The sequence below is a fragment of the Sceloporus occidentalis genome, unplaced genomic scaffold (assembly GCF_023333645.1).
Source record: "Sceloporus occidentalis isolate IW3139 unplaced genomic scaffold, rSceOcc1.0.p SCAF_3, whole genome shotgun sequence".
Classification (NCBI taxonomy): Eukaryota; Metazoa; Chordata; class Lepidosauria; order Squamata; family Phrynosomatidae; genus Sceloporus; species Sceloporus occidentalis.
The window spans coordinates 86,577,015-86,590,952 of record NW_028316983.1 but is presented as its reverse complement, the minus strand read 5'-3'; the positions used below and the strand labels follow the sequence as shown (position 1 = coordinate 86,590,952).

The window sequence follows — 13,938 nt, the reverse complement described above, 5'->3', positions numbered from 1 at the left end:
CATGTTGAACTGCTCTTCCTTTGTTGGAGGAGCCAACACCCTCTTGTGGTGTAGAAAACTATTCTTATTCTTAATATCACATTTTCTATTAAAGAAGTAATGTGCAGGAGGAACACATCTATTTTGTTTACTGAGGTGTCCCTGTATTCTGAAATTATTAACACTGTGGTCAGTTTTTTAGCTGAGCAACAAAATTTTACTAGTTTGCTAGTACTACTAATTCATTGGGGCCGATTTTAGGGCTCGGGAGAGCGAAACGTCTGCACGCTTCCGAGCCTTACGGCTCTGTCTGGGCACCATTTTGGTGTGTGCATGTTCACACAGTGTGTGCGCTGATGACGTGCCTCGTGCGCCATGTCCAAACAGTGTAGCACACAAGAGACATCACTGCGCTGCTCCAGGGCGCTAGTGGCACCTCGGCAGTGGCAGAAAAAGAAGCCACATTTTGCAGCTCCTTTTTCATGGCGCATCATTGCCACGACGTGTGGTCGCCACAGCAATGATCCGCAGGAGAAAGGGGCGCCGTCTCACCACCCCTTTCTACCCATCTATATCCCCCCTTAGTTTCCATTCTGGCCATCAATTAGCAGGTGTTACATTGTCCATGGCCTGCAAAGAAGTACAGGTTCCTAGGTTCTTCACAGTGCAGTTTGTGTTTTTTAAAGCCTTTTACCAAATGGGCTAGCAGAAGGTCTTTCCTCCATCAGCTCTCTGCATTTCTGTGATGATCATGAGAAAAAAGATACCGGATGGGCTGCTGGAAGATGAAACGATGAACCATTCCTTCTTCACCAGCCTTCTTTCTTGTTTGTATGTAATTCTTATTTGTGGCCATCATGAGAATCATTAAATACAAGGCACCTCATCCTAGCCCTACAAATTGGCATTTCGCTTGCTCCTGCCTTAGATATGCACCCACTTAGTATACCTATTTCTAAGAGTCAGATTGACGAGGAAGGAGAAACTAGGAAATACACTCGGCCCTCCGCATTCACAGGGGTTAGGGGCGCAAGATCCCCGCGAATGTGGAAAAACTGTGAATCCCCCCCCCCCGCTGAAGCCAGTTAAAGGGAGGGGTAGCCAGGGGAAGAGGAGCCTGCCCTCCAATCCCTTTAACTGGTTCTCAGCCCCTTTCCCAGGTGGATGGGAAAGGGGCAGGGATCGATCCACCCCCTCCAAGCGTCTTTCCCACATGGATGGTTGCCCACATGCATTCATCCCCTCCCCTTTCCCAGATAGTTGAGGAAGGCAGTAATCCGAGTGGGAAAGGAGCGGAGTTGATGAGCTCACACTTTCTTTTTTTGCCCTGAGGGGAAAAGCTTGGGAAGGAGGAGCAGGAGTGCATGTGCACCTGGCCTTGACCTCGTGAATAATCAAAACAGTGAGTGTCAAAGCCACAAATGTGGAGGGTAGAATGTACTAAGAGAAAGACTAGAAGTGGGTAAAGTAAAATATTGTTGTAGTTGTCTCCCTGTAAACAGAAATATAGCCTCATTACAACTTGCTCTAAAATGGGATAGGGAGCATGTCACTCTCTAGATATTGGACTGCTGCTTCCATTAACTCTTACTATCGGTTATTCTGATCACGGCTGTTGCCACTGAAGTTGAACAGCATCTGCAGGGCCAAATGTTCCCCATCCCTGTCCTAAAAAGTGGGCTAGAAGTAGTATTGTAGTAGTAGTAGTAGTAGTAGTAGTAATGCTTTACGCAATCCAATCTTCTGCATATTTACTGACAAGTATTCAGTTCTTTCAGTTCTTTGGGGGTCATTCCAAAGTAAGTATGCATAAGATTATGTCATTAATCATTTGCACATTTTGCTCTGCAATATATATATATATATATATATATATATATATATATATATTTAAGTTGTTGACTTTCTCAGCTATTAAAACATTTCACTTGTTAGCCTGTTGGGAACAATTGTTAGCTTTGTGTGAATTTGTATGCATGTAAGAACTGTTACAGCACTTAATGCTTCAAGTAAAGAATATGTTGTAGAAACAAGACTAGTTTTATTGTCCTGAACAGCTGGGCATCTCTCCTAATAGTCATATGTCTGTTGCTAGCCATATTCTCACTTTTCTTGTCCCTGGGATACAGTTGCTTTAGAATGAATCTCAGCTGTCCATCACAGACATCAGTGGATCTTTCCTCTGCAGACTTCCACCTTTGACAGCTCTAAAGAAAAAACTATCTCCTTTTCTCATACATCATATTATCTTTGATTACAGACAGTCTCTGTGACTGAATCCAAAGAAAGTATTCTTGGTGGAGTGTTGAAGGTTCTTTTGCATAGCATGGCCTGCAATCAGAGTGCCCTTTACTTACAACACTGTTTTGCTACTCAGAGGGCTTTGGTCTCCAAGGTAAGTGTTCTTGAGGGCGGAGGACAAAAAGGAAAATTTTGCCTAATTTATTCTTTGAGCCTCAGTTTGAATACTAAGGGTTTGTTGCTAGTTTGAAACTCAGTTCTGTATTTAGCAACCTTGTTTAGCTAGCTTATTCTGTGAGTTTTATCTCATGCAAATGTTGCTAGCTAACTGCAAGAATGGACTTATGTTACTGGAGAGGGTATCTGTCTGGGGCTGAGGACAGATGAGAGCAGATAATCATTGTGCAAATAATACTGTATCTTGGCATTTGGGAAGTTTCCTAGGTCCAGCTGCTTCTACTGATTGTATTATTTCTTGCCCTGCCATTATAGTTCCCAGAATTGCTGTTTGAAGAAGAGACTGAACAGTGTGCTGATTTGTGCCTTCGACTCCTGCGCCACTGCAGCAGTAGCATTAGCACTATACGGTCACATGCTAGTGCTTCTCTATACCTGCTTATGAGACAAAACTTTGAGATTGGGAATGTAAGTATGCAATTTATACATATGAAAGCATGATACATATTCAGGTTATGGTACAAGGGAATGTTCAGTTTGTGACCAGGCAGCAAGAGATCTGTTCTGAATGGAGGTAGTCACAGATGGACTCAAACACGCATGTTGTAGTTTACTTCCAACAATATATTCCCAAACCTTTTCAAAAATGTCTTCATCAAAAATACATACGTAGATAGATAGATGACCAATATAGTTCTGTTGGCCAGACCTGTGCAGAAATCTCAAACACGTTTGCTGTATTTTCTGGCTTATGACTGTGATAATTATTAGTGTTGTTGAGAGCAATTTCATTATGAAGGGATTTTGGCTTATTAGCAATTCATCTGTTTCAGAACTTTGCCAGAGTTAAAATGCAGGTGACGATGTCACTCTCTTCCCTAGTGGGGACATCTCAGAATTTTAATGAGGAGTTTCTGAGACGTTCTCTGAAGACCATTTTGACCTATGCTGAAGAGGACCTCGAATTAAGAGAGACAACATTCCCTGATCAGGTTAGTAGGGATATTGCTTGGCATGGAAAAATATTGCCGTTTGATTTCCTTGAGACTTGTAAGGGAATTTCTCACTTAATTTTGGGATGATTTGGGTTTAAATCGAAAAGCAATATGAAATGTTTTCCTTGGAGAAGATCTGAACACTGCAAATTGCCAGTGCTCCAGTCTAGGATGTTGATACGTGTCAAATGTCCAAAAGCTAAAGTAAACAGGAAGCATTATACAAACATGTCAACTAAATTACTGATCTCAGTCCCATCTGTTGAGGCTTAAATTAAATGGATACATGTATCTGTCTTCAATATAGAAATAAGGTCTGCAGTTAAATATGCTTTCTGTTAAATTCACATGTTTTTCTTTATATTTTTTATTTCATAACTACATAAAACATGCATTTCCTTTAGTTATATACAGAAAAGGTGGCTATTACAAATATAACCCCTAACTGAAACTTTAAATAAAAAATGACTTCCAGAGTCTCTTCAGTAACGAACCCCATATCATCCATATATCTCATTGACTTATTATATTAAAAAAAAGAACTTACAAAATACTAAAGAATTCTAAAACAGTTTTCCTAGAACATTTTACTTAAATTCCAAAATATATTATGTTATTATTACCCAGTGTAATCTTTTCATTGCTTTCAGTGTTTCTGCGCCTTATAACCATCTTAATTTACAAAATTCTATTACCAGGAACTATGCTTCCTCTGTTGTATTTATGTCTTTATAATTCAAGTGACAGGTCAGTTTATCCACCTCTATCATTTCAAATGATTTCATTAACCAATCGTCTACCCCTGGCATTTCATGACTCTTCCAATTTTGTGCTCTTATCATTCTGACTGCTGTTATCATACATAACATGATACACCAGTATTTTTGTTAAGTCATTGGTGGAATTTTATTCAACATGTTTAGAAGGTATACTTTTGGTCTCATTTCAAATTTAATCTGCAACATCCTTTCTATGACTATATTATCTGCTGCTAGAATAATTTAAGTTTTAGAAAATGCCACCAAACATGAAACTAAGACCCAATAGCTGAGCAGCATTTCCAACAAATGTTTGAGGCAGTTTTGTAGATCTTTGCAGTTTTGTTGGCTATTCCATTTTCCAGTAATTTTATCATAGATTTTATGATTTAGTAATTTTTTTAGTTTTATTTCTGGCATATTTCCATCTTTCTAAATCTATGCAGTAACCATAGTCCGATATCCATTTGACCATCACCTCCAATATTCATTCCTCTTTTTGCTCATAGCTTCGTAGAAGTTTATATCTTTTGGCTACTCTTTTGCTTTCAGAACTAAATAAAATCTTATATAATTTCAACAAGTCTTCTCCAAATTCTTCCATTTTCTCATCCATTTTTAATCTCTCTTTTGATTGTATATATAGAAACCAATGCATTTTAGGATCAAGTAATGTCAGGTCATCTATCGGTTTCATTTCAAATTTTTTAGTTCCTGATTTATGCAAAATGTTTTTATAGGTGAGCCATATGTCCAACGATTTCCATCTACCTATAAAGGCCTCTAGTGGTGAAATCCAAAGAGTCACTTTCCTATAGAACTTCATCTTAGTTTTCTTCCATGTTCTTAAAAGAGATCGTTTTATTACATGGTGCCTAAATTCACTATGCGCCTTCGCTTTGCTGTACCAGAGATAAGCGTGCCATCCAAACCTGTTGTTACCAAACCCCTCTAAATTGAGCAGTCTTGTATTCTCAGTCCAATCTGCCATCCAATTTAACACATTTGCTTGGTAGTATAGGTTCAGAGCAGATACTCCACCTCCTTCTTCAGTCTATCTTGTCATAATTTTCCATTTTACCCATGGCTTTTTATTGTTCCAGATAAATTTTCTAACATCTTTCTGCCAATCTTTCAAGGGTTTATCATTATTCAGTATTGAGATACTGTGAAACAAAAAGTTCATTTTGGGTAAGACCATCATTTTGATAGCTTGTTTATATTGTTTAGAGAAGCATTCCCAGAGGTGAGCCCCTCTCTGACCCAGGAAGCCTCCTTTTAACCATCCATTAAGAAGCCAAGCCCTTCCTCCAGTCGATCTGCCTTGGTCCAGGCCTCGGAGGTGGAGAAGAACTGCTGGACCTGATCCCATTCCCCACCACCACTCCCTTCTCCTTTTGTGTCGTGTCTTCTTAGATTGTAAGCCTGAGGGCAGGGAACCGTCTAACTAAAAGATTATATGTACAGCGCTGTGTAAATTTACAGCGCTTTATAAATAAAAGTTAATAATAATAATAATAATAGCTTCAATTTGTCCTGATAAAGATAACTGCAGTTTACTCCATTTAATTAAATCTTTTCTGATTTCTTTCCATTTAGTTGTATAGTTATTGTCATAAAGATCAATATTTTTATTTGTCAGCCATATTCCTAGGTATTTAACTTTCTTTTTTATCTGACATTTTGATACATTTTCAACATTTTGCTCTTCATTTTTCAGTACGTTTTTTGTTATAATATCTTTATCATATTAATAACCTAATTAAATTCACATTTTCCATAATTTATTGAATTTCTGTTTTGTCTTTGCTAAATTCAGCTCCTTTCAGTTCCTGTTTGCTGTTTTTAAAATTTAGGTTTGAACTCTACATTATGTTAAAATTTGATGAGATGAAGTGTAAAATTGCTCAAATAAATATATATGCTGAGTTAAAATCCTAAATCAGACTAGAGCATTCTGAGAAACTGAAATCTTTTTGAGCTTTCTGAGAAAAAATGCAATGAAATAGTGCCATCATACTTTGGAGAACAAACAAATGAATACAGAATGAATAAATATTGATGAGTGGACAGGTGAAAAATTTAAAGTTCTGGGTCTTATGTAATAGTCTTCATCTACCAGATAGGATATATATCTTCCCCTACCCTTTCTAGCTCTTCACTTACCTCTCAGATCTGTTGGTGGCAGGCCTTCAGAGGTGAGAAACAAAAGAGAATGTCCTGTTATATGAGTAAAAATCCATTCACATAGCATTGGATTTATTCCACCAGAGCAGAATGCACTATTCTTGTGGTACAATTCATTTGTCAAGTACAGAACTATGAGGGATCACAAAATCCTAAAGTAACTTGCAGGGGCATATTTGCTTCAAAACATGCATTTTAAAAAATGTATTTATTTGTAAAATTTCAGGTCCAGGATCTTGTTTTCAACCTCCATATGATCTTGTCTGACACAGTTAAAATGAAGGAGCACCAGGAAGATCCAGAGATGCTGATTGACTTGATGTACAGGTAGAGTTTTACTGAGCTTGCTGTTGTTTAAGAAAACATATGTAAGTAAAGATGCACTTACATGAAACTTCTGGGTTTCTAAAAACTAGAATTGCAAAGGGTTACCAGAACTCTCCAGATTTACGACTAACCTGGTTGCAGAACATGGCTGGGAAGCATTCTGAGAGGAGCAACCATGCAGAATCTGCACAGTGTTTGGTCCACTCCGCAGCACTTGTTGCCGAATACTTAAGCATGCTTGAAGATCGAAAATATCTCCCTGTAGGGTGTGTTACATTTCAGGTAATACTTCTTTACTTTTTTTATATAAAATTGCACAATTGGATGGTGTAAGGTCCTAGGATACTAACATTGTCTTTATTAAAATAGGAACCATAAGCATTACAGGGAACATGTAACAACAGTTTCATTGGCTGCCAATCAATTTCCAAAGTTCTGCTTTTGGCTTCAGTCCAAAATTGGGTTCATTTCCCTATATGAATCTGCCCAAATTTTAAGATCTTCAAGGTTGTCTCTTGTTCCCAGGCACATTTGGTGAGGACATGAGAGACAGCCTTCTTGGTGACTGCTCCCAGATTATTTAACTCCTTCCCTTCGAAGGCTAGACTGGCTGTCTCTCTATTTGCCTTTCACTGCCAGGCATACACACTTTTATTTAGCTACACTTTTGGCTCAGGTGTATGTGTAAAGTTTTGGGGGTTTTTTGATAGAGGGATCAGTACGTGTTCCTCATTCGTTATGTAAATTATTTTCAATCAAGTGCTGTTTTAATAGGATACCTTTTAAAAAAAAATTAAAAGCAATATTGTTAGGGTTGGGGTTTGTGTCTGTACTTGATTAACCTGAACAGCTACTTCTCAGTATTAAAAGGCATCCTGCATTACCAACTTTGTGGATTGGTTCTTCCACGGAACATTTTGACCACAGCAAGGAATAATTCCCCACTCTGAAAGAATCAGATTTCCACATTTTTGGTGTTGCAACTGAACAATGAGTGGAAGGTTTTGGTCTTAACATTAAAGATGGCCTATGTGTGTGTGTGTGTGGGGGGGGGGGGGCGGTACTGAAGGCCCTTTGTCTACGGAATCATAAGACCAGTCCTGATAAGGAATTTGGCAAGTGAGGATGAATTCAGACAAGCAAGGCTTCAGTGACATTAAGCAACATTGACAGTATGTTAGCAGAATATTGTTGTTCTGTGAGGAGGTGATGTTCACTTACTATAAATGTCTTGTTCTACAGAGTAAATTTTATCAACATAGATATTATTTAGAGACCACTGATACTTTTTTATTTTCATTAGTATCTTACTACAGCGAAATAGGTTCTCCTCTGCTTGTCACTAATTGTATGAATAGCTTCACTGTAGTAAAGTTAAATTAATGTTGATGTAATACAGGGGTGGATATTATGTGGTCCTCCAGAAGTGTGCTAGATAAGGCTGCTGGGAGTTGCTGTCCAAGATCTGGAGGGGTGCATGACTCTCATCCATGATGTTACACTTTAAAACAGTGCCTTACTGTAGAAAAAACCCCTCCATGTATTGATTTCATATCTTAAAAGAAAGGTTTAGCTATTTGGTTGAAGGTTTAGGACATTAATAATATTGCTGCTGAAACTAGCTGAAAATATTTTATATCTCCTCAGAACATCTCTTCAAATGTTCTAGAAGAATCTGCAGTTTCTGATGATGTTGTGTCACCAGATGAAGAAGGGATATGCTCTGGAAAGTATTTTACTGAAGCAGGTCTGGTTGGATTGCTGGAGCAAGCTGCGGCCTCTTTCTCTATGGTAGAAGAATTTATCACATGTTTTTAGTTTAGTATTCCCTTCTGATTGTACTGTAATAGTAACCTATATTCTACATATTAGAAATCATCAGGAGGACAATTCAGAAATATAATAGAAAGTATTTACTGTTTAAATGCTGCTTAATTCCATTGAATTCTATGAAATGGAATAATTTAAATAGAATTAACACTGATTGAAGTTGTTTATGAACCAGACCATATGGAAACACTGAGGGGAGGCAAAATGAGGGCATTGCCCTCACAAATAAGAATTCTGCCTCCTCCTCCCCATGAAATTTTCCTTCAGTTCCCAAATTTCTAGCGTTGTGGAGAATCAGACACTGGAAATCATTCACACCTAGAACATTCCCTTGATTTCTATTTTCTCAACTGATGTAAGCTATTGCAATGCTAAAAATCTGGAGATTGAAGGAAAACTTCCTTAGGGGGACAGAACTCCTATTTTGGCTGGCAATACCCTCATTTTTCTTCTCCCCATAGTGACTTCACTGGAAGCACTTTTGAGCTCAATTTCCAAAACATACTTGAATTAACCACAATCAAACTACAGTAAGTGGGTTCAGTCTGAGCCATTAGTTCAGGACTACAGTCATTTGACTTCCTGTTTCTAGGACTGGGCTTAATCAGGACATGTGAAAAAGATTGTCTCTTAGTGGACTGGGAACCAATTTAAAGCATCCTAGATTTTGGACTCCCATCTTGGATATTCATTAGACACTGTTACTGTGTTTGCTAGCAACCGCTTGTTTATTCTGAGTCCTAGCTGATAGAGATTGATTAGTGAGATCAGGTGGTTGTGTGGCTAGAAGAGGCACAGGAGGAGAAAACAGATCTAGAAAGTATGTTGTCAAAGATTCAAGTAGTTTTGAGTTGTTCCGGTCAGTCTTCTTCTGCCCTGGGCACAAATGCTTGGACTAAACATGCAAATGTTGGCAGCCCAGACTACCTTTTGTTTAGTCCATATATTGCTGATATGCAAACACTTAAAATATATGGTCTGAGAAATATATGTGGGATAGAGGAAGGCTGAGAACTGAGTGGTCCTCCTGATGCTGTTCGATTGCAATTTAACAGTATTAATTGCCATTGGGTATGTTATCTATGGCTAATGGGAGTTGTCCAACCACATCTGGAGGTCTGCATGATTCCCACTCCAGCCTTACAGATTTTTACACTGCTCTTCATCACATTTAAATTTGCTGTCAGAGTACAATATCCTGCAGATATATGACAAGATATACATTTGTATGAGTTTCACACATAACTGAGTACTTGTTTTGTTTTGTTTTTTATATATATAATACTTATGTCAGGAATTGCTTAAACATTCTCAGTATTGAAAGTATCATAAATTAGGTTTTTATTTTCATGTTCATCCTTGAAACAGCTTAATCAAACATTGTTAGTTGTAGTTTATTCTCTTGTTGAATTGATAGATCTACCTGACAGAACATTGTTTTGTAGGCTGGCATGTATGAAGCAGTTAACGAAGTTTACAAAATCCTCATTCCAATTCATGAAGCAAACAGGGATGCCAAGAAACTGGCCACAATTCATGGTAAACTCCAGGAGGCATTCAGCAAAATAGTTCATCAGGTAATGACTTGGATTCTTATCTATTGGATCTGCAATGAATTATCTGCAAAATGTGTCATGGTAATTTCTCCCTGCCACAATACAGCATGCACAAAACTCTACTTGTAATTGTGTTTCATGTTACCAAAACACAGTCCCATGATCCTTATGGCAAGCTAAAATCAGAAATACCAGTAAAAGGTAACAATTAGATTATTCTTCCAGAGGCTTCTTCATAGTTAAGGTGACAGTTGGGCCTTGTATTTATTTCTACAGGCTAGGAATATATTTCATGCCAGTGTTATCCACGTTGAAGGTTTACTTTGCTAGATATGGAAATATCTAATGTGTTTCTCCCATTTTTTGAGTAACATTGGCTGGGTACTCTAGGAATCCCCCCCCCCCCCCAAATCCTCTTAATTCATTTCAATCTGTCTGACTGAAAGGACCACTTTTCCCTCTGCTACAGCTACTGTATTTTTATGCAAATTGTGATATGCATAGTGAAGGCTGTATGACAATAAATTAACCTGCCTTTGAGTGTGGATGTATCCTAGAAAGTTGTGATAAGGGGCCAAGATAATGGTTCACTGGCATGCGGGTCAAAGCAAGGAGAGCAACAGCAGGCTGGGATATGATTTTACTGTAACTTTTTTTTTCAAAAAGTCAATTTAATTTTTTTTGCTTCCTAGTCTCATCTAAAAATCACAGGATTTCTGGAATGCACAGAACAGTAAATCTGCCTTAGGACTCAATTGGATAAAGAGGAGCTGTCTTGCTAACATTATGAATTAAGACTGCTCCAGGCATATTGCTTTCTTATGCTGAAGGCTGAAAAGTAGCCTCTCTTTGTGTTACCCTTTGACTCTTTTTGAATCAGTGGAACTGTGGGAAAGAGTGTTAGTACCTCTCTCTCTAGCACTGTTTTTGTCCTCCTGCTGTTTCCAAAAAAAGGTTTCCCACTAGTTCAAGTTTACATCATCTCTGACTTTAACTATGGTTCATATGAATGCTTCTGTCAAGGCTTCCCTCTCTACAACCATTTGAAACCCAGGCTTTGGAGCTGAACCACTATTGTTTATATCAGCACTAAAGTGCAGCTAGCTCCTGATCCCTTAACTGTATTTTAGAAATTGGGAACATTTTTTTCTTGATATCAGATCCAGTGATCTCAGAAGGTGCTGTTGATTTAACATAACTATCTTTCATTTATGTTCAATTTATATTTCATAAATTAGCAAAGAAATTGAAATACAGTATATTCATCTGATTGATAATATTGTTTGAACTCACTATGAAGACTGTTTGCTAAAACACAAGCATATATAGAAAATCAATTACATTCTGTTTCTTGGATATAAATAATAACAATACAAAATATATATTGACAGTTTTTTCCCCTTGAGAACTGAAACTGCTTCTGTAACACAGTTTTCAGTACAAAATCTGAATTTATTTATCTGTGTTTCACTGACTAAATTTCAAGTTGGACTGTGCTTTGTAATGGAAGCTGCTGAAAAATTCCCATTCCTATTTGATTTTTAATGCTTAATTATGGAAAGAGAGTTTCTCCATGTTTGAAATATTTGAGAGGATGTAGTGAATGAGGTAAAAGGAGCACCTTGAATGTGTGGCATTTGAAAATCTTGGAAGTTGTTTCAAGTGAAGAACATAATATTGTTGACAGTCATATTTTAGCTTTTAAGGACTTATTTTAGTTTTTAAGAAGACAGTTCTAATTTTGTTTCTGTGACATACCTTTTTTGTTTACTTTTTATTACACAGAGTACTGGCTGGGAGGTAGGTAATGTTTTAGTTAGTAAAGAACACTAATAGATTGAATTGATGACTCCTGCCAACGCTTTGCCCACATGTGCTAGTTGTGGGTATTTCTGTTGCTGTCTGCTATTGACATGAATTAATTAACCAAAGAAATATAAGTAAAACTGTTTGGTCATTTTAGACAATTTAGGTAGTGCATGAATGCCTCCGTATTATGACACTAATGAGGTTCTTTGGTGAATGACCCACTTTTTACCATCACTGGTTTGTTGTTTTTGTATTCCATTTCTCATCAATATTGACATCCTACCATGTTCCTACCCCCAACACAGGGGTCGATTTATGTTCTACTGCTTAAAGATGTTAAATGCAAAAACTAATTCCTGTTAGAAAGATGTTCACTTAACTTGACAGCGTATAACTAGCCTTTAAAATGATTAATACCCTTCTGCTATGTGAAGTTTTGAGTAGTAATGAAATTAATGGCCCAGTTCCAAAATTCCAAGGAATTAGGTCATAGACCTCAATGGGCATTGAGTAGACTTCAATGTATAGATTCTGTGATGTACACAATTTGAACTCTTCTAGTAGTTTTAAAGTGATATAATACATTTGGATCCAGTAGTCCTCATTCCATAACAGAAATAGGCTATGAAGGGTCTTGTGCAAAGCAAAATGCACCAGTACCTTATACCTTGGCTTGTGTATGAATCCCTGCTACTTATTTTTAAATTTGCTGCCATATTCAAGTCTTGGCTTAATATCCTGAGACATACATGACCTTCAGCTGCACAGCTGCTTCATTCTTCTCTTTGCATGAACAACAAAACAAACCAGGAGATCTTCAGTTAACTATGGTTTCTTCTTATGTCCAACTATGGCTAATGGCTTTGAAAGAAGCCCAAACATGAAACCTTGGTTTCTGTATCCCAATGCATTGGAACCCATTACCCATAATTCTCAGTTTGGGATGTAACAAAAAATAAGGCTTATTCACTTGCTTATACAGAGAAACGGACCAGATATGCTTATCTCAGAAAAGAAGTGCTAACGGATCAGAACAAATGGAAAGCCAAAAAGAGAAGCCTTGATTAATTGATTCCACTGTAGAGAGTAACCTCAGTTTTTGTTGGCCCATTTCACCTTCAGTAGACCTTCCTACTAAAACCTCAAACTTCTCCTTTGTGGTTTCACAAATTTAAATCAGGTTACTACATTGCTCTGTCAGAACTCTCTTTCTTTATGTCAAAAGTTTAGAGAAACAGCTATGGTTATTGGATTTGCTTGTTTGTTACAGTGTCGCTCTTTTATCTTTGACAATTTCACAAGAGGCAGAAATTTACAAAATGCCAGTTCTCTATACTGTATACATCTTTCAGTCAGAGAAAAAGAATGGAAATCTCTTAATAAAGACCTACTTAATTCTTTTCAACACTGGAATTTGGGCTAAGAATGTTACAAAATAAGTATAATATGTACACCTACTGTAGTATATCATTGTCTCTATGATTACAGGTAGGCTTTTACATTTTGCTCTTGTTGAAGAACTGCCTCCATTTGGGAGATCTCTTGCTCCCTTAGCATTTTATCTGTCACCCCCCCCCCCTCATGCACAAAGAAGGAAGCATGTGACCACAAAGTCTGCTGATATAACCAGGTGAATGGTTCCCATAACCTTTGCAGTTGCACACCTCCGTTTACATAATGGCTTAGGAATGATGCACTGTGCTCTCTTTGCTTAAGTTTGTATGGGAAGCATTTTCCAAGCTTTATCAGATAAGTTCAGGTTTTTCTTGATCTGACCTGCACATCTTGTGAGCTAGCTCCCAAAACATTTTTAGAAATCAGCCTTTGAGGGCCATGGTTAGTATCTGAACTTGGATAAACCAGAAAGATTTCTGTGGGATGTGTTCAGCTGTCTGAAAGCTACTAATATATTTCCAGGGTCTCCTATATTGAAAATATTCCCAGCTCACTTGGCCATATTGGTCATATGCAGACAAATAGCAAAGACCATAAACAGTAAAATCTGAAGTCTGACATCTTTTAGAAGTACTGTATTACTAAAGATTTCACTTCCTTTCCTTCCTGTTTTACACACACACT

General features: G+C 37.6%; 1 protein-coding gene across 11 annotated transcripts in view; it reads left to right on the top strand.

The window, feature by feature from the left end:
* Positions 1-13,938, top strand: part of DOCK7 (dedicator of cytokinesis 7) — a 163,402-nt gene that overhangs the window by 128,048 nt on the left and 21,416 nt on the right. For 6 of the 11 annotated variants that reach the window (XM_089515316.1, XM_089515315.1, XM_089515311.1 and 3 more), the window contains 8 exons: positions 2,240-2,374; positions 2,713-2,865; positions 3,231-3,389; positions 6,564-6,664; positions 6,754-6,946; positions 8,312-8,455; positions 9,940-10,071; positions 11,836-11,850. In XM_089515316.1, coding sequence (XP_089371442.1) covers positions 2,240-2,374; positions 2,713-2,865; positions 3,231-3,389; positions 6,564-6,664; positions 6,754-6,946; positions 8,312-8,455; positions 9,940-10,071; positions 11,836-11,850 — 1,032 coding nt within the window. The remainder of the gene's footprint in view (positions 1-2,239; positions 2,375-2,712; positions 2,866-3,230; positions 3,390-6,563; positions 6,665-6,753; positions 6,947-8,311; positions 8,456-9,939; positions 10,072-11,835; positions 11,851-13,938) is intronic. The other 5 variants (XM_089515317.1, XM_089515314.1, XM_089515313.1 and 2 more) reach the window with 1 other exon arrangement.